The sequence below is a fragment of the Acipenser ruthenus genome, chromosome 27, assembly GCF_902713425.1.
Source record: "Acipenser ruthenus chromosome 27, fAciRut3.2 maternal haplotype, whole genome shotgun sequence".
Classification (NCBI taxonomy): domain Eukaryota; kingdom Metazoa; phylum Chordata; class Actinopteri; order Acipenseriformes; family Acipenseridae; genus Acipenser; species Acipenser ruthenus.
In genome coordinates, this window is record NC_081215.1 from 2,963,146 (window position 1) to 2,985,203 (window position 22,058).

A 22,058-nucleotide genomic window follows, 5' to 3' on the forward strand; every position below is an offset into this window, starting at 1 on the left:
GGTAACGTCCTAAAACTGCCTACTTTTTATTTTGATAAATGTTGTAAAAATTTTTTTTTTTTTTTAAGTTTCTATGCAACTGCAATTAGGTGTGATACATGGTTCAAATTAGCGAGAGTCTACTGTGCAATGGGAGCCCTGTATTTTGTAATAAAAAGCCAAATTCTTTTTGGTTGAAAAAAAGGAGAATGACCAAACAAAAACAGCTCCAAGCCTACGCTGATATAATTTCCTGTTAAGGCAAACGGCAAGGTGCCACTTTCATTTCAAAATGGTTTGTGCATGTATGAATGTAACTGCTTTGTTCAGAAGCCTTTATTTCCATTACACTGGTGTTTTGCCAAAGAGCTTTTATTTTTAGAAGTCTGAAAATCTGAAAAATTACCCTTAATTGACACATAGGGAATGTTCTTAATCTCGCTTCCCAGCAAGTTATTAGATGTTAATTCATCTGCCGGCTCCCCTGCAGTGAATGTTATTTGTTTAAATCTGGGGATTCCCATGGTGCATTTGTAACTACACTACAGAAACACTTCTCTCTGTAATTATTTAACATTGCATGCTGACTTTAAAATGGTTATCAGCTGAAGAATGTTAACAAGGGGTGACGAAAGTTATTTAACAGCAGATAGAAGTGTCAATATCCAGAACTGGTGGTTGGTAAGCACTCAGTGGAATTATCATGTGCTAAATACCGTAATATTTAGTGTATAGCAGCTTTATACAGAACGTGCTTATGTCACGCTCAGGGTTGGGCTCGGTTCCTGTTTTTTCATTTCCAATTCCTTTTTAAAATAAATTTCCAATTCCCGTTCCATTTTAATCAATTCCAACACAACATTGATCAAAATTGCAATTAGCAGTGTTCTGTTACAGGAATGAACAAAACCGCGTTCTACAAAAGTGCGTATTATATTCTTGAAAATATAACACCCTTGCAGTCTTACATATTTGTGAACTAGATGTGGGGTGTTTTTTTTATGTTGAGCATGTTCTTAGAAAGACGCATGTTCGTCGTTCCCCCCCCCCCCCCCCCCCCCCCCCCCCCCCCCCCAAAGTAAGTGGCTCAACCACACAACACAGTACACTTTCACTCACTATCAGAATAATGGAATTCATACAGTCTGAATGAGTCCTGCATTATGGAAAAGCTGGAGCCAACCAAATGCACATTTGTCAGCCTTAATATATGTAGGGGGTGTAAATTATGAAGTTATGCTTCAAAATATAAATGCACTTTATTTCAGTCTCTAATGCAGAAAAAAATCACATTAAAATGTGTACTTTTCCCTCAATCAATAATAAACAGGAAAGTGCGTAGAATATCTTATTCATAAATTATTACATGAAAATGGGCATGTACACTAAAAATATAAATACATTAATGTTATTAATAATTTAATGACTAACCGTTCTGTCAAGAGCATAGCGTCGGTTTAATGGAACGTAACAGGACGAATACGTTATTGTTTTAGAGCGAAGGCAGGACCCGCACATCACATTTATCTGCAGCTTTTTTAATTATTCTATCATTTTTAGAATATTTGAACTGGTTGCTTTTTCTTTCTTGCATTGGATTGTGCAGCATGCAGTTCACCTGTTGCTACAACTAGATATTCCACCAGGGGGTGCTGTAGACTGCCAAACGGCCTGTATAAAGAAAGGGCAGTCTTAAATAAAACAATCTGTTCCGTGGTTAGTTTGGCATACAGAAGCCTATTAGCCAGATGGGATTAAAATAACTACCTGTGTGATATGTACCAGACAGGAACTTGTTGTAGAGACAAGGTAACATAAAAAGCTGCCATGACTAGTTTCTCAAAAAAAAAAACAGTATATGTATACTCTCTATCTCTATCTGTGGATTGATCAGTTGGGGGCCTCTGAATAAAATGCATACACCATGATCTGACCTGTAAAAACTTGTACCTGTTTTTTTTGTGTTTTTTTTCCTTAAGGACTTTCCAGATTCTCAGTTTGGATAAACAGCCGTAGTTGTCATTACAGGGCCTCAAATCAAAGCTGCTTGACTATCAGGATGTGTCATTTCCTGACCACCAAGCATCCCACACAAATGGCAGGAGACCTATAATTAAATTTGGGGTGGGGGGTGGTGGTGAGAAATTAAGATAGAACAAGCCGTCCCATGCAGCATAACATGCTCTATACAGTCCAGTTGAATATTCGGGAATTCGTGATACCTGGATGGTGAGATAATGGCATTAGATGCCTGTGCCAGCAGTGGAAATAGACAAGGACAAATTGGTATTACTTTTCTATATATTCTCACTACTGTCTCCTGTGTACTAAATATGTACTGTAAAAGTTCCACTCTGTCACTGCTCTTGTTGAAACGGAGAAGACAGCAACGTGGCTCAGGCTATATTGTGTATTGGGCAAAATGTAGCATTTCAGCTTTTTGGGCCTATTCATGTGGACCGTTTCATTTGGAATTGCGTGCAGTTCAATTTAGTTTGAAAGCATATTTGAATTATCCAAATGAACTTCAGAGTTTGTTTAAATCAAACCGAATTGAGACCCTCTCAGAGAAGTCAAACCAGACCAACAAACAAAGTTTACTTGAGAATTTTTGTGCTGTGTAATAAATATTGGCTTTAGGCTTTTTGCAAAGTTAAATAGTAGACTCTTTGTACTGTTGGGCAGGTGCGAGAGAAACCTTTATCAGATGAATCTACGCATTTACAAACAAATAAAACCATCCCTGCTGTGCAGTATACGGTTTAGGAAATCATTTTTTGAACGTTAATCTCTTGTTTTTGTAGCCCTGAATCCATTCCAAGAATAGCTTCTCCCTGCTCGCGCAGCTGCCAAATAAGCAAAATTGATCGGCCGTTTTTTTCCAGGACGGTTCTTAGTTAACTTCAAATGCTGTAGCAACAAACCGTGTGTGTGTGTGTGTGAGGTCCCCTCTTCTCCTGCCCAGCTGGTCTCGTGTTTCCTGTAAATCTGTGCAAAATCCACACTTGCGATTAGCTTGATTCAAACCTAGTCCTACCAAGGTGTGCTTTAATCAAAGTGCAAACTGCTCTGCAGTACATTTCTTAGTGCCACCGCTGCCCGCTTTCATTAACGGTATCAAACATGGCAAGCCAATGTATATTCATTCAAAATCTGCTTTTTTTCACTTAAACAGAAAGATACTGATTGACTACCTGTAGTAAAACAAAATCTCAATTTTCCTCTGCAAATGCCTGTGTTGTTGTTGTTTTCTTCAGGGATGAAGACCTGTTAAGACATGCAGCAGCACTGAGATTACAGCTTCAAACACTGCTTTTAGTGTCGAGCCATAAGACACCCGGCTTTATGCAGAGTAGGGTTTGATGTCTGTGTACAGCCTTTTTAAAAGAAATCCTAGAAAGTAAAGTACTCTCCAAGTTATAAAGCCCTTGGCTAGATGTATAACCTGTCCCATTTTATTGATAATGATCATGCACATGGGTGTCATGAATACATGTTTGTTGATGGCTGCATTGATGAACTTGTCAATCAGTGTGATGATGATCATAACGCCTTTTCAGAAGCGGAACATACTTCTTTAGTTGCAAGAGTATCTGTAAAAACATATACAGACCCTGTTTTATACGTGCACAAAGGGTTATTTTTTTGAAGAGAATGCCTTGTTTAGAGACGGTCGGCTTGAACGTTTTGTCTAACTTGAGTTCTACAGTGTGGAAACGTTTATAGCAGGAACACTGAACAGACAATTTTGTCCCAACAGTTCTTTCAGTTGTATTGGTCGTTATGTTGCGTGCTTGAAGTTATGAAGGACTTTTTAGGCAAAATATATCTGCAAGCTTTCTGGTGGTTGTGTGTGTGGTTTTGAAGATACAGGGGACCAAGACAAAAGTTATCTAGTATATTTAAAAAAAATTGTATTTCAAAATTACATTTAAAAGATCTCTTTACACCTTCATTTGTTTCTTAAACACCCAACCCCCCCAAAAATAAATAAATGTACTGTATTTGTTCTGTGTATTGGGGGATGTTTTATGTGCATTGCCTTCAACAGTCTCATGGCAGAAGGTGTTGGATGTTAAGCTGTATGCAGTACACACACTCTATGTAATAATGGTTTGCATATTCCAGTTGGAATTGCTTCCAGGACAGTGATCCTTCCACAGACAGTAGGTGGGGATTTCAGAAGTCCAAATGTGACTGCCTGTCTTCCAAAATCTCTCTGATCGCTGGACTTCCATGTACGTTTTATTTAAAAAAAAAAAAAAAAAAAAAAAAAAAAGATGTCTCTTTTTGTTGTTCAAACAGAGAGCTCTGGCGGGGCGTGAAGTAATGGCCCGGCAGCTACCTCTCCACTGGGAATGTGGAAAGTAGCTTTGTCATCCGTTTCAGAGACAAGGTCACAAGGAAATGTCAGAACAGGTGGGTCTGTCACTGTGAGAGCTGCCGACTCAGCACCCCCCCCCCCTCCACTACAGTACTATGGCTCTTGTCATAGTTGCTTTTTGTGGTTTGCAGAGAGACAGAAAAAGAGAAGATGGCATCTTCAGATATGCACTCTTCCCAGGTGTGTGGGAGGTGACTTATTTACATGTCCTGCCTATTGCTGTACACGTGGAACTGAATTTGAATAGAAAAAAATGGTCTTCTAGATTAAAAAAACAAAACAAACAACTATTTTTGGCAAAAGCTGTGGTTTCTTTTGAACCAGCTAGTTACGGGAAATAAAGTGTGATGTACCTCGTTGATAACCGCATCTTTGTTTTGATGCTTGTTTTTGTCGTTGTTTCTTTAGATTCAACCTTTTTACTGTAAAGCGTGGATTATGCCTTCCTCAATGTTTAGCTCCATCATTCTTTATAAGACGCTGAATTATAATTGCAAGGTTGCCTTGAATGTATTGTGTTTTATTGTAAATAGGCCTGAGTGATTGCATTAAGAAATTGGGGTGAAAACTCAAACATTTAAAATTCAGTTTTAAGCCATTTCTTGATAGTCCTCCAAAGCTGATTGTGGGGAAGTGAGGTGGGGATGCATATTCAGATTGCACTGTGCACTGAAGCCCATAGGTGAAGCATTGTGTATTTAAACTTGTGCAACACTGATATGCTTCCCCACCACACTTGAGGGGTCTTTTCAGATAAGCTTGGCAAATGATAATCTAATCTAAACAGAAGAGAATCATGCAGAACAAGGGATTTTAAATGGGTAAATAAATATTGCAAGACTAGTATCCCCTTCTTATCTAACTTGCTGGCCCAAAACAGGATAGATCTTACTGGAGGAAGAGTTAAGTTGGAGAGACATTTAGCAAAAACATCTGGTCAAGACTGTAATTATAGACATTTGTACAACAACAAAATATTTTCATTTTAATATCCAAGGTAGGAAAAGGGCAGGGTGGCACCTGGATAAACATGCTTTGGGCAGGTATGCTGTAAAACCAGAAACCTTTGGCAGGATTCCTTTGAAAATCATTATTTTGTTGAACATTATTGCACACTATTGAGGTTACACCCAAACCAAACACTTAAAAAAAAAAAAAAAAAAAAAAAAAAGAACAAAACTTGTCTCTTGCTCCTGTGTCTTGTATAATCGCAGCCCGTTTTGATTAATCCAATCTTCTGTAGTTCAAAACAAGTTGAACTGATGATCTGGGATAGGGGAGGGGGTAGGTTGTGAAATGAAAGAAATATAAGATTTGTTCTGGTCTGGGGGGGGGGACTAGACAAGCTGGGGTAATTTGTAGAAGAATCACAGCAGTATAGATTTCAGGGGTGCAGGCAACCTTAAAACAAACCCCCTTTTAAAATGGATTGATATATTTGAATAGGCTTGCCGTATTCTTCTTCTTCTTCATTTCTTAGTAGACGCCCTTATCCAGGGCGACTTACAATTGTTACAATTACATCATATTCTTTTTTACATACAATTACCCTTTTATACAGTTGGGTTTTGACTGGAGCAATCTAGGTAAAGTACCTTGCTCAAGGGTACAGCAGCAGTGTACCCCACCTGGGATTGAACCCACGACCCTCCGATCAAGAGTCCAGAGCCCTAACCACTGCTCCACATTGCTGCCCGTTTTATTTCTATGAAATATTTGTGTGCGAATTTAACCTCTGCCAAGCTAAAATCTGCACTTTGACAATATTACTCAAAGAAGGTACAGTATGTTGCGATTTAAAGTTGACGACAGGTTTTTTTTTTTTTCTCCAACACTTAGTCTCTGTTGGTTAGCTTTTCAGCTGTCATGTTGCTCAAACGTTCAGCTGAGTACCACTTTAAACGCAACGCCTATTGTCTCACATTAGTATGTAATTAAACCTGACGGCCCTCACTGGAAAAATGAGCCCAGCACACTGTCATTTTAATGTTGTTCATGCATCTGCCTCCTTCAGCCAGAAGATGGTGCTGTTAACCTTCTGTTCCTCAGCATGCTTTCCTCTTCCTCGCAGACTGCTACACAAGTGACTAGAGTTGTTATTTCCCATCGTTGGAGGCAGGGTCATTGGGTGATGGAGTCATGCCCTTGCCTCTTAGCCTTCTGAAGGATTTGCGCCAGTTGGTCCACGAAGGCTGATTAGCGTCAGTTCTTTGAGAATGACAGTGATAGAATAGCAGGGTAAAATGTCACAGCTTGTAATATACTGTACTCCTGGTATTCCTCGTACCAGATCAGTTTGATTGGCACGCTGTGCCTAACACACGTGCTACAGAAAGCAGTGCAGTTTATGATCCACTAGCAAAAACACTGCAGTAAGTTATAAGTAAAAGGACAAACAAATACAAAATGTATTTTAACCAACCCATTATCAACCTGCTAATCTGAAGTATTCAGAATTAGCAAACACAGTACAATAAAATGCTAAGATCATGTACGTTATGTTTATTTTTTGTTACATGACAGCATGCTTCTGGCTGTCTACAAGATATTCTTCTACAAGAGACGTTTAATAAACGAGTTCCCCTGTAAATATTTAATTATGTACCTATTTGCATGCTACCTAACAGAAAAAGCCCATTGTTTCTTTTCACTGTAGCTACTGTACTGGGCTACAGCAAACGGATACATGATTATAACACACCCTGTATTGTAAACTTGTGAATGTTGTGAATTAACAAATCGTTTATGAAGGATAATAGTATCTATTATGGATAGCAATGACGTCTCCTTCAGTCTCTGCGTGCATAATCGTACCACGTTAACTTTCCTATGCATGTACCGGTATTTTATAATGCATATATGTTTTTCACAGTTTTGGCAGGGTTACTTCTAGAACTCCATAAAGTTTGCACAAACTGTTTTAAAATTAAAATAAAGAATAGTGACTGACGGGGATATAGAACCGTGTGTGTGTGTGTGTGTGTGGTCCTGTAAGTCCTCTTGGGTTTTCGGAATGCTGGAAGTACTGTACATGCCATTGCTCCTCACTCCATAATGGCCTCAAATTTCAGGAAAGCTGCGTTGCATTAAAGAAAAAGAACGATCGATGGTTTTACATTAAATTTTATGTGATTGAAAAAAATCAACTAATTAAAATTGATTACTTTTGCTTTGCAAAAGTGTTTTTGAATTAAATTATTTTATGAAAACATTTTGACTAATCTAGGGCCCGAGGAGGTATCCATTTACTGGTTTGCTACCGGGATAGGTTACATTTCTGTTAAGTGAGTAGTTTGTTTCATTATCCTCTTGTATGCGTTGTTGTTTTCGAGTGAAGTTGTTGCCTACCATTTAATCCTTACTGACCCCTCCTTTAATACTGAAGATCCTAACTTCTCAAGTGCTTTCTGGCTAATTAAAAAAGGGATTTCCCCCAAAAAATATTATGTTCTTGTGAAAGAACTGGGTAAAGTTGCATTCGAGCAAACACCCAGTATGATTCATTTTAGTATACTGACAACCCTAGAAAATGTTAGAACTACTAGAAATAAGCAAGGGCTCTAGCTGTACATTTCTGTTTCATCACCTTGATCATGAGACTGCTACTGCTTGAAAGTGCACCAGCTCTCAGTTAGCTCATCTTTGCATAACCATTTAGCAGAATTTGAATATGTCCCATTTTGCATGGGGAAGAGGCATAAAACAAAATGGGACCAAATTTTATATATATACATATATATAAAAATGAGCAATTTAAATGATTAATACAAGTTTTACGCTTTTATTTTTAGTTAAAACTGGAAATGACCTTTTTTTTTAATTTATTTGTTTTCATAATTGTGTTGGCGGTCAGAAATATGACATTTTCTATTGAACAAAATTGCTCTGTCCAAGTCATAGGATGATTCGGGGGTGGGTGGGGGGGGGGGGGGCTGTAATAGCCATACATCAGGCAATTATGTGGGGAGTTGTACAACAACTCAAAATGAAACAGTGACACAGTATGTTTGCTTAAAAGCATAATCTTAAAGCATTGTGGTGTACCATGAAGGAAGCCCCACAGTCAATACCAGAATATTCAGAATTTGTTAACAATCCATTTTTAGTTTATTTTTTTTATGTGTGATCATGGGTAACCTGTGTCTCTTGAAACAACATTGAAATATAGAGGTATATTAAAAATCAGAGTGTCAATTTTTAATTATTTTTTCCAATTGTGTAATTATTTTCTGTTATTTTTGTCAGCTGTGCCTGTGGGGGGTGGGGGGTGGGGGGTGGGGGGTGGGGGGTGGGGGGGGGGGACGGGGACGGGGACGGGGACTATAACATACAATGCTGGTTATTTTTAAGCCTTTGCGAAATAAGTCAATGGAGTTTTCCATTGACTTCGCTCACTGAGAATGTACTTTTTGACCTTTTGATGTATTCAAAAATTCCATCCTGGGTCTGCAATGCTCAGACGTAAAAAAAAAAAAAAAAGAAAAGTGTAAATTGTCTGAAAGATTATTTGATTTTTGCTTCTATCTATACTTTAACATCGTTGAGCCAATGTATCTCTTTATATACTTATGACTGAATAGCAAATCAAGTCACTAGCAAACAGTTTTCTTGGAGAAAGTTTCAGTCCATAAACAGTTACAGTAGACATTCATAAGTGTAAAAACAGGGAGTATTTAAAACAGAGCAAAAATGAATGGCAGACGTTGTATCTCTGAGATAGATAGATATACTGTACCATCCTCATGGAGGGGGGTGGGGGCAATACTTTTTTTGTGCCTGATTTCCAACCCCCCCTTTAAAAAAACACACAGAAGTGTTGTAATTAGAAAAGTGTTTAAATATGTACTCTTAAAAGATTAAAAAGGGCAATTCAGTACATCAACTTGTTAAGAGAGAAAAAGGAAATACCTAATTACATCAAACCCTCGTTCCATCTTCAGGGCTGTGATATCAGCAGCCCATCACGTTGAAAGCATCCCGGTAACTGCTCTGGTTATCCGATCACTCATGAAGCCCTGCTAATTAAAATAGAGCTTCATTTTTTTTTTCCTGAAGCATTGTTTGGCAGGAATTTGAAACTGGCTTAACACAATTTTTTCATGTCTATAACCCTTTTATTATATCACTGATGCTTTTCCATAAATGTACAGGGCAGTTTTAAATGAATTGATTCGCACTGTAGCTGAATCCTAGACTTGCTAATGATTTCCCTCTTAGCTTTCTTTTAGTGTTGCTCTTGACTAAGAGCATCCTATCAGTCCTGCCTGTAAACCCTTTGCTCTGGATTGTTCTGTTGTCTTGTTGTCTGTCCTTTTTCAAAGGCTTGCAAAAATAAATCCAAACATATTTGAAATCTTTTTTTTGTTCTTTACCTGAATATCGTTGCTGTTTTTGGAAACTATTTTGGCTTTTAAAAAGCTGAACAGTAAAGAAGTATAAAGACTACCTGTTCTTTTAATTTACTACCTATATTTTAATATGTCACAGCTTAACCTTGGTTGATTCAGCAAGTGACAACCTGGTAATTCAAAGCCTATAAAAGAACGAACCGCAATAGCACTGGGTCTGTGTGTGGTGCACGTCTAATATTTTTGTATGCAGTGCTTCATTATTAACTGTACAGTTTTGCAATGTTTTTATGTAATGTGTAATTGATACTGTCACAATTATTTATTTAATGCTCTCTTTCTCTCTCTTTTTTTATTTTACCATTATTCTTTTGGTGCTTAGTCATCACTATTCCAGTTATACTTGGTTCATATTAAGCACACAATTGGTAGTTGCAGATGATGGGAGAGATGGGCCAGGAGCCACTCTGATCTCCTCAGCCTCTGTCTGTGCCGGCTCACGAGTCTACAGTGTGCTGTCCTTGCCATCCTATACGTTCTCATTGATTGTCATTGTGAGAAGCAAACCAAGGTTAGCACTGGGGCCTGGCTAGTGCATGGGCACCTGCCTCTCACAGAATGGCAGGCGCTTCCATGTCAGTCATTGATGATACCAGTGACATGCCTGCACTGTTGGTGGGCAGTTATGATCCAATGAAAGGGGCTGGTCAAATTGCCTTGGAGCTCCAACATTCTAAAACTCAGTTTCCCCTGTCAGGGATAATCTTAAAACTGCAAATTTGACACTAAACTATTCTAATACAATGTATTGATCTGTATACTACATTCAGACCTATTTTTAGACACCTTTCACTTAATCAGAAGACATTGTTTCTCTCTTACACCACATTATACAACCAAGCTGGCATATGCAGCACTGCAGCATTAGTACCCATGCTTGTGTAAGTTACACCCCAGGTAGCCTTTTATGTATCATATATTTTCACATGACTTTTGAAGGAAAAGTGTTGAAAAAAAGCAGTTTCTGGTAAGTACCAAATTTAACGGAAATACTAACAATTCTGTTAACAAGCTTTCGTTATTTGACGGGAAAAGCAAAAAATTGGCCTTTTTAAAAAAGTTTCATCAGTCATTTTGAGAACCGCATTTCTAAGAGTGGTTTGTGTATTAGTCACTAGAAGCATACGTCTCTTTTGATACCCATGCACAGCCGCAGCTTAATAGACCAGTTTTAACTTTGTTTCATCAATATAAGTGAATAAAATGTATATCAGCAGAACTTACTGTATGAAGATGGGGGGTTGTGTGTCTGCCTTGTGGCAAATCGAATTTGTTCAATATGTTTAATGACCCCCCCTCCATTTTTTAGTTGTAAAATTTAAGGTGAAAAAGTCGAGAAAGTGCATCTGTCAATTTTAAACTTAATAAAAACGCTTAATAAAGCTTAGTCTGCCCTTAAAACCACACGTTTTTTTGCATCACTTTCTTATTGAATTTTAAGCACTTTTGCAGGTACACCTGACCCTTTAGTGCTAATCTGATTTCTAAAGATGACTGGTTAGTACACAGAGCACTTTTGTGCATTAGTAGCTTCAGACTTAAAACACATTATAAAATAATGAAAAAAAAAATATTTTACTGGTATTATTCCTTGCTGCATCCAAAGCATTAAGCCCCCTTTTAATTTAAAAAAGATATTAAAGCTGGCAAATCAAATGCACTGTAATGCAAGATACAATATGAAGCTGACCTCCTTTTTAAAAGCATGCCGTATGTAGTATCCTTACGCTACAACAATGGTGATCTATAAGTCAATAACTAGACAAGACTAAAATCTGTGAAATTAGGTTATAATTGATTCAGGTGTCTGGATAGAATTTGTCCAGAAGAGCTACGTCATTTGCAGAGAAATAACATTTTCAGAAGATTACATGTCATTGAGATAGATGTGCACCTGCTGCTTTGAAACAAGTTACTTAAGTTAAGCATTTCCACTAACATGCATGTTCTGTAGCCTAGCAGAGTCATTTTCGTAGCATGTTTTATTGATTTTTCTTTTTATTAAATACTGAAAGAGCGCAGTTCTAAGAAGAGATGTTTCCCGTAAAAGCAAAGGAAAAACAACAAATCTTTGTGAGAAGTTCATCTAAAACAAGTCATTTTTAAACCGCTTTTACAGCTTCTTCAACTCGTCGGTTTGATGGTTTTATATTGACACACATGGTACATGTCTTTCTGCAGCTCTGTTGGGAAGTCTGTTGCTATATTACACTTAGATACTCTAATGCAGCTGTTTCGTAACAAGAAAAATATACGCCAGTGAAAGTTATTGTTCGTTCTTGCAGGGAAAGATGCAACCTGCCCTGTCCCTCTCCCAACCCACTTTCACTGCAATATTAGAGAAGTGTTCTTAAAAGTTTCTGTAGTATTTAAAAGTTTGCCTTCATGCAAGCTACACAATTTTGATCGAGTACATTTATAAAATGTTCAATAAATGGTATGGAAATACTATATTGTCATGCATCAGAATAAAACAGTTGCAATGTGACATTCTGTAAACTAGAGAGAGGTCATAATATTTTGGATGTTTTGATTTGTTTAAACAGTACTGGCTGCTGTTCGTTATGTGGTTGGATAATTTCACCAGTGCAGTACTGGGCCACTCTTCATAGTATCCTCATTACACGCAGATTCCACTATATTCTGTTTGTGTGTTTGTCATACTGCAAGTATAAACCACCCCCTGTAAAGACAACCAAGTATGGGGGAACAAAAACAACAAAACACATTACGGAAAATGTCACAGTTTTGCTTACCGTAGAATTTCCCTTAGATGGGATTTTACTGTGCTTAGTGCGTGCAATGAAATCTCCTTTTAGTCATAGGTGTTTGTATTGTGAAATCTGCAAGGCGTGTTTAAAGAAAGCAGTAAGTAAAGTTTTTTTTTATTTTTTAGCAGTAAATGCACCAAATCCCATCACTGTTTTTACACACGGGCACACTGTTTCATAAATCAAGCAGCATGCAATTCTATATGTATTCTGCACTAAACATAATATTTACGGGAAAATACATACACTACTCATTGATAAAGTGTGACATGCTCTAACATTTAAAAAATCAAAAATAAAATGGACCCTATGATTAAAATTCTGGCGTAGATCCTAACGCATGATTCCAAGCATGCTTTGATCTACTTGTCAAAACGGGTAGAGGAAAGTTTTGGGTGAGTGGTTTTCAAGATGCCCTGGGCTGCTTCTAATAAATATCCATGAATTCTAACACCCCTGTGTTAACGGACATGTCATGCTGTGGTTCTTTAACGTGTCAACATTTTGATTTAAATTTATTTTCACAAAATAGCTTGCAGTAAAATAATTGTGGACAAGATCTAGAACTGAGAGATCACAAGTAAAATCATTCTGGATGGAATGCATTAAGCTGGAGTCCACAAAGTTTTAGTGAATTGTGTGTTTTTAAATCTTTAGCATGGAAATTATTGTATGTATGTATATTAACAAATGTATAGGTTTGTCATGTCCAGTATGCACTTTTAGATTTATTTCGGCATTATCCATTGTGAAAGTGTTTTTGATTCTTAGTTTTTCAACCTCCCGCGATTTTTATCAGATATATTGTCTTCATGTAATTAGAGATGAAAAAACAATGCAAAAAAAAAAAAAAGGTAGACAACTCTTCGCCTTTGTTATAGCATTAAATAAACAGAATTAGTATGCCAAACTTTTCCGCACACTAGTTTTGCACTTTAGCTGATTTGAAAATGTAATTCTTACATGAAAGCTGTTCTTTAGTATATGCAATGCATTTTCTAAAACGAATTACTACAGACAAGGGCGGTCAATCACTTTTTATCTTTAGCCACTTTAAGAAAAGAACAGTGATCAAAACCTTTTAACCTATTAGAGAGATTACTTTTACAATTGAATCAAAGGGACCACAGGTGTAATAACTAATCATTGCAACGGCACCTTTCACTGTGTGTTTTTTTTTCCACTTTATGGATGTCAAATAGATATTATTTCATGTTCATTGCGTTTTTAAAAGCCTCACATCGTGCTACACACTTAAAATTAATGTCTTCAATGACATTAAAGATACATATTTTTTTTAATTCTTTGAAAACTACATTAAGTTGAAATTAAGATTTATCTTGTAACACAACGTGAAAAAAAATCCATGAGCATAATGCACTTACAACTACAGATGTTTTTAGTGCTGTTTTATTTTCTAGTGCATTAAGTTTTAAACTCGTTACATTTATGATTTGATCAGAGCATATCTTTAACCCAAGAAATTACTGAAGTTTTAAGTGAAGTGTATAGATATTAGGTGCAGAAGAGGAAACAGAGATTGCATATGGAGCCACTCTACACGTTTAAACGCAAGTAAATCTTATCAACTAACTGTGATCGAAACCCTTGAATTTATTCTTTATTAGTTCCTTTTGATACAGTAATTTTCAGTTAACTGCTTGTTTGTTGCAACTATAAACTGTATTTATGTAGGTTTTTTTTTAAAAGAAAATAGTCTTTTTATTCTTTATCAAGTTTTTTTCATTTCTCAAATTTTGTAGCTTGTTACATTAAACTATTGTGTTAACTTTTTACAGGTATCGTTTTATATAAATAAAATATGAATTAACAATGAATTTATAATGTGAATGTTTCTGTTTTGTGAGAAACTTTCATTTTAAACATTGTGTACAGATTACACACATACTGTCCTTAAACATATGACTCAAATAAAATCAAATACATTCTTCAAAATGTTAGTATTTCATTATTGAACCCTCTGTTTTGATTTTTAATTTTAGACACATTCTTGCTTTTTAGTTGTTTTTATAAATGTTTTAGTTGAAGCATTTCCCACTAAATATCACTGTTTAATATTCATTTTAAGAAAGCACAGTCATTCCTATAAAGCTCATTATTTGATCTCAGTAATGAGGTTTTGCTGAATGGCCTGGATGTTCAAAGGAAACACTCTCCCAGTGGACCCCTACACTTCAGAACCCCTGTTATGTTCAGTTAGTTTTGCTAATGAGAAAGAACACTGGCAGTAAAAACAAAACAACAACAACAACAACAAAAAGCTTTTAAAAGAGAACGTTTTGTCTTTTTCTTAATTTTTATTTTTTTTGTAACAGATTGCCACAGCGGTGAAGTTTCTGCAAAACCCCAAAGTCCGTCAGAGTCCCCTGGACACAAGAAAAGCCTTCCTCAGCAAGAAAGGTAGGTAGGGTCCTCTTGGAATTCCTTATGAGATGTAAACCTGCAGTCAGAGTTGCTTTGATATGACAGCAGCTGACGTGGGTGAGCAGGAATTTCCATGCTTTTCCAGTCTCTTCCAAGTCAAGGATGCTGTAAGACTGAAGCGAGGGATTATCTCATCCCTCGATATAACTGGGCTTTTAAGTAAGTTTGTATACACATGCTGTAAAACATGAGTTTGCTGGCAAGAAATATTAACTAATTTCACTTTTCTTAGTAAAAACCGGCAAAATGTACATACTGAAAAATGATACAAAAAAAACACCCCTGATACAAAACACTGGAACAACAGTGGAAATGGTTACTCAATTCACGTTGACCACCCACCCCCCCTTTCCCATTTAAAAAAACAAAACAAAAAACCTAACAAAAAAAGACCTTTCCCAGTGCAGTTGGGCAATGTCCTTCCTTCCTGACACATCTGTCATTGATTTGTTCTGAATACTTTAAACCCACGCCAACTACTGAGTGGCAGCACATTCCTACATTGCTATTGGAGATTTAAAATTAGATTACAATTAGGAATGGAGGCTCGTTAGCGGGATTTAAAGCTGTATTAGTTGAGATACAGAGGATCTGTCGAGTTACTACTAAATATATTTTGACAGAAACCGCCCAAGCATTTTGGAAAGTAACCGAAAACAATAATTTCATACAGTATATAAAAAGCGAAAGCCCCCCCACCCCCCCCAAAAAAAAACCAAAACAAACAATTTACATAAAACTTGACAATAACTACAAATAAACACTGAAAAATTAAATTAATAAAAACCGAAAAACAAGCTCTAATTATACCTTATTGTTAAATGATAAGCATGTTAGGCAAGGGGATACATACATTTTTTTTTTCTATGTAGAGATATTGTAAAAGCAAAAGTAGTTGACGTGTATTTTTTTTACATTATTTGTTTTTTTTAACTAAACATACATTTCAACACAAACAGTACATTTGCCCTTTAGAATACATGTTCTGATATTGACAGAGGGCTCTTTTTTTTTTTTTTTTTTGTCTTTGGTGTCAGGTGTCCATCTGGCTGCATTCGGTCAGCTGCTGTAAAAGCTGCAGGTCAAGGCAGGGTCATTCTGGGTCTTAGGGTCAGGTGGGGTTCATGCTCACTCGGAATGCCTAGGATATGTGCTTAACAGACAAATGAGCAGGAAAATTCATATCGACGCATCATGGACCACTTTCAATGGAATTGTCAATTTGAGTTGCTCCTAGCATTTAAAAGCTAGTTTTGATTTTGTATTATTGTTATGCATCACCTAACCTTTAATTCCGGAAGGTTAAATTAGTCACTGTAGTGAGGGCAACAGATACAGTTGCAGGATTCGAAACAACAACAAAAAAAAAGGTACGGAAATACTAATGAAGAACACTTTTAGTTAGTCTGTTGAGTTAGTTTGACTGTATGTGAAGCATGTGTGACTTTGTGTGTTCTGTTCAAGTAATTGTGTGTGTGTGAGTGGTAAGACAATGGAAACCCAATATGCTATTTCCTCTCCTCCATGGTTCGCTGCATCACTAATTAATCAAACATCAAGCCAGCTTCGTGCTTTCTTCAAATATGCCAGCATCTGAAGACATTTCCTTTTAATTGTTACAGCAACCGTTTTAGTTTCTGAAACCATATAAAGAACTGTCGATCTTTGCTTAAATAATCTGTTCCTAATCAATAATACTTTATTATTATATGCTTATTTCTGTTGTCTTAGTAGATTTTGAAGCATTGTGTTTATTTCTTTACTTGGTGAAAGCTAAATGAATGAAGTTGTAAATGCAGTTTAAGACAGAGGCCAGTATAATGGTTAATTTTTTTGGAAGTTGTGCTTTGTTTGTGACTTTGAACCCCCCATTGTTCCTCCACAGAATAGCAGTTATGTGAAATATATATTTTTTCTATTCTTTACTGAAGAATTGTGGACTACGGGGACTAATTAATCATAAAAGCTTTGGGATTTCATCTCTATCATTGAAGCAATGAGGCAGTGAAAAGTGAGCCTAAAAGCTGTATGATTACCAGAGGTAACCGGAGACAAAATCTATTGTTGCCGGCTGCTGTTCTCTGCATCAGCTGGGTATCACAACACTGATGTCTTCTGAATTTTCCAAGATCTGTGTTTCCCATTATTCACAATTTGAGTTTATTCATTATTCAGGACCCCCTTCTAGAATAGATAGGGACGCAAACAGAATAAAAACAAAAACTGTTTTTAAATGGAGCACACTGTGCTTCCGGCCCTGGTTTCTCATCTTGTGAAACACAAAGAGATCACGTTACTGTAGCAGTGCATTCTAACCTGTATAAATCCACGACCCCCCCCCCCCCCCTTTTTTTTAATGTGAGGTTTTAAGTAAATAGGACGTTTGGCTGCGAGACTTGTGCCATTTTATTTTAGATGAATGCAACAGAACACATCAACCACACAACAGTCAAGGACACATGCCGTTTAGGGATGTTTGTGGCTCAATACCAACAGATGAAAACACGTGGTTAGGCAAAAGAAATGCTAGGTACCCCCCCTCCCCACACACACACACCGTGCATTTTTCTTTTTACATGCCTGTGTATTTCATTGCTTACTGGAGGTACACAGGATGAGAAAATGCCAGTGATAGTCCCTACACACCAGTTTTGGGACAGTGTCCCCTCTATTTCAGTATGCAATAATTCACTGATTTGGTTAATGCGCTATTAAGCCGCATTGACAGTAAGTTGTTATGAAGACCCTTCCCTAATTAATTATTTTCAATATACAGTATGTGTATATATATATAAAATTACATATTTTTATTTCTAGGAAGGTAAATAGTTTTACATTTATTTTTAAAACAGTTTTTAATATGCATTTAGTCATTTACATTTAAGAGTGATGTATGCCTTCCTGTGAAATTGTATGCAGGCGATTTCTTAATGTTTATAACAATCTTTTAATCCTTAAAATAACAAGGCATTTTGATGTTTTAACAGCAAGATTACCACTTAATACAAATGCCAATTGCAGGAATGCAAATCTACAGTAATTGTGACAGTTAAAGGACTGAACAATGTGGTTACGTAGTTCTCACTTCAGTTTGTATAGGTGTTTTATATTTAGTGTCTCACAATCATGTCATTTCACAAAGTCTTTTTTTATACATTCATTCGTAGTTGTAAATGCCACCGTTACATTAAATATGTGACATGAACAGAAGCAAGCCTTTACGCTGTATAGCCATGTGCATAAAAATGTCAGCATTACAATAAAGCCTCCCCAATGGCTACATTTATCATCAATAAGTCTATATGTATATAGGGTTGAAAGAGTAATATTATAACTACAGTAATGTAATGGTTTTTATTTTTTCATGTGGACAGAGTTCTCGGAATGAGGTCATGCTTTCCAGGTCGCCAACCTTTTAATTACAAAGCCTTGTTCTAACTATGAGGTTATTGATATAACTTGCCACTAAACGTGGCCTGCAGCTGTGACAAGGAAATTAACTTTAAAGCTCAAACGGGGCCAGATTCCTCTCTCTTTTTTTTTTTTTTTTTTTTTTTTAATTAATTTTTTTATATATATATATTTTTTGAATACGCTGTATAAAGCTGCACTTTGAACCAAAAGAAAATGCGTTGATGTCAATTTTCAAAAGGTGTGTGAATTGGATATTTGAGAGAAGGAGGAGGTGTGGTTGAAATGAATGTCTAATTTCCAAAGCTGATTTGGGAGAAGGACAGTGTAATGACCTGAATGCTCCTATCTCCGTGACACTCAGAGACTTACCTCCTACATTTTCCTATGTATCATCTAAATGTGGTAATTTAATGAATTCAGTTAGATGAAACCTTTGGCATTGAAGTTTGAATTTGCTGCCGCTTGGTTTCAATTGGGCACTGCTTGATGCATAATGACATCACAAAGCCTTGACAAGCATTAGTATCATTCAGTTAAAATCATCTCCCTGTAAATTAGCATGTTTGAGAAAATACACTTGTGTCAGCAAAGGGCATTCCGCCTAGATTTCACCTTGAAAATATAACTGTCACATCCCTGTGTCGTATAGCAAAAAATAATATATATATATATATATATATATATATATATATATATATATATATATATATATATATATTTAGGAGGTAACTGCTGACTATAACCAAAGCCATTCTAGTTTATTAAACTTTACCTAAAATGTTCCTTTTTCAATGCCTTAATGTTTCTCTGCAATATACTGTACTACATTTTTTAATCTGTCACACTGAAACTCAAGTCCCAATTGTATTTGATTGGCATGCATTATATTAATGCGGGCACAGACTACTGTAGCAGGAATTATCAAGTCATTATGATAATAACCTTTTAATTTTCTCTGTTTCCCCCTAATGCTCGTTAATTAGGGTTAGGGTTAGGTCCAGGTTACAGTAATGAAATATTATAGTAATGTAACATTGAATATTACAACATGGCTTAGTAATGATTTATAACAATCCTAATTACTCTTAATCGAAGCCAGTTTGGAAAAGAACAAGTTAGCTCGCATTTTGGTTACATTTATTATATTTTCCCTTAAATCTAAATCTGAGAAAATGCCACTACCCCTCCACCCCCACCCCCACATTTTTGCTTTGTATGTAAATATAAAATAATGAAAGGAATGGGTTATTTTTCCTAAAACAGAGAGCACAGTATGAGCTATACCCACAATTAAAAACACTATGTACTGAATGGAGTGCCGGGGATCCTTAATAAACTTTGGATTTCAAAAATACAAAAATCTGTTTTTCATAGCGTATGACATGAAGTGTTATCAAGGTTGAAAAGTGAGAGAATTATGTGTCGAAGTCAACTTGGGGAAACATAAGATCACACATGTAATGATCATATGGTCTAGTGTCAGCCTTTCTTCTGTCGAAAGGCTCTGTTTGGTAAGAATAATTAACACTATATATGATTTCTTGCGTCCCAGGGTCTAGATAACATTGAACCATGGCACTGCTGTTTTTCCATATGTGTTGTAAAAAAAAAAAAAGCCACCTGGAGAAAAAAAAAAGGATTGCATCAATATCTGCAACTAAAAAAAAAAAACATCCTAGAACAAGTTCATTTTTGGAATTTAACACGCCCCGTTTTAGAAATGGAGAGAATTCCGGTGTTATATACAGGTTTGCATTATGCACACTCTGCATAGTATACTGTGGTGCTTTTGCTAGTATATAAGGGGTGTGCCTTATACATTTAGAGTAATGATAATACTAATTACTGATATACTGAGATTATTTTGCAGGTGCCTTGAAATTCGTATTAACGAGACTATTTACTGAAAACAAAAATGATGTCAACGTATATTTCTCTGAATTAAAACCGGGATCACTTTTGCAACGGTTAATTTTAGTCATCATTTTTTTTTTCTTTGCATCTTCACTGAAGTGTTCAATGAAATACTTTTTAGATACTGCAGAGGCTAAACTAGCAGAAGTCTTTATCTCTCACAAGTCCAGTCTTGACTTACCCCCTGTGGATTCTGTGCACTGTTATCTATTGTGTAGGAGTAAAAGAGTCAAACAGAGCCAGGTTTTAGAAGAGAAGCCACCTGGTACACATAAAACTCAGTAAATGACTGTCCCATAAACCCATGCTGTCATTTTGTGCCTGTGTTGTTTTTTGCTTATTTACCTGGTATCTCTATCTGGTGGGCTTTTCCTGGAGACACAAGTGCCTGCTTATAATAAACCCAAGTGATGGAAAATTGAAACAGCCCCAAACGCCTTCTGTCATTCCTATACCTGCCATTTTACATCCTCTTAGTGTCACCCTTGTTCCACCAGCATCTCCCCACACGTAAATATATACGTCTGTCTTAATTCTTAATACAGTTTAATGTAATATTTATGTAAATATTTCATGATTTCATTCCGTATTAACAGCCAGAAATGTCAAAGCTCACATAAAATGAAACAATGCCATCTACTCGCTGAACTGAATTTTAAATTGGATTCTTCAGCTGCACATTTGTAGTGGAGTGCAGATGAAGGGGAAAATTGGGAGGACTTTGATTGCATGTTGCAATTTTCTTTTTAGATGCACTGTTTACTTGCACAACATGCGTGGTATCCTTTCTGTTCCATTCCATGGCCGTTTCTTAACGGTTGCATTAAAGTGCTGAAATGATTTTGTTTTTCTCAGCTGCGTGTAAAAAGTCAATAAGAACGACCTTCATTATCTCTTGCTATTGTATTTGTTTAATTATTTAAAAACCTACACGGGTAGGGCCCTAATTTGAATTATCAAATAATTTTTTCTGACGGGAATAAAATAATTGCAATAAAATAAGTAAAAAATTACCCTAAATAACTGCTGTATTCTGCAACTTCCTGTACTGTTACAATGAAACCATAACGACTTCCTTACATGCGCAGCAGCCCTGATAATGTTTCCACTCCAAAAAAAACATGACCAGCACCTAAACAGCATGGTGGGACATGGATAATCTGCCTTCAAACCTGCATCCTGTGTGGTCTTGCCTAGGATGACCAGGAAAATGCATTGCAGTTTGTTGTTCCTTTCCTTTATGTAGTTGAAAGTATTGTCCTGAAAGACTGGATCAAAGTATAGGCACATTGCTCCTGGTAGATATGTAGCTTTCTAATTACCCAAAGTCATAGACTGAATCCAATGTTAACCTGGCTAACCTGGTGGGATTTGAGATGACCAGACGTATAGTAAAAGCAAGGATCTTCTCTTCACCTCCGCGGTGAGGGAATTAAGTGCTTATCTATTAAATACACGAATAGATAAGCTTGCAGATCTGTAGCGTTTGCCTGGCATTCAAACAGGGCTGTGTAAGAAAAGGGTTAAAGTCACATTCCAGCATTCAATAACCCATTGACCTCCATCTATTTACAATCCTTGACATTTTTTTTTATTTTTATTGAGGATTCAAAATGTAAGTAATCTTAAGTCAAGGACGACTTAATATTTCAGGCTGTGCAGAACAGTAAAACAACATTCACCTTTTAGCACCAAAATATTTTAGTAAGCAGTTTTATAATTGGCTGTCCGAAATGCGTTTTT

General features: G+C 36.4%; 1 protein-coding gene across 5 annotated transcripts in view; it reads left to right on the forward strand.

The window, feature by feature from the left end:
- The window catches only part of LOC117425050 (peroxisomal membrane protein PEX14-like), a 62,943-nt gene that overhangs the window by 11,899 nt on the left and 28,986 nt on the right, over positions 1–22,058 (forward strand). For all 5 annotated transcript variants that reach the window (XM_034054294.3, XM_034054295.3, XM_034054292.3 and 2 more), the window contains exon 3: positions 14,879–14,963. In XM_034054294.3, coding sequence (XP_033910185.2) covers positions 14,879–14,963 — 85 coding nt within the window. The remainder of the gene's footprint in view (positions 1–14,878; positions 14,964–22,058) is intronic.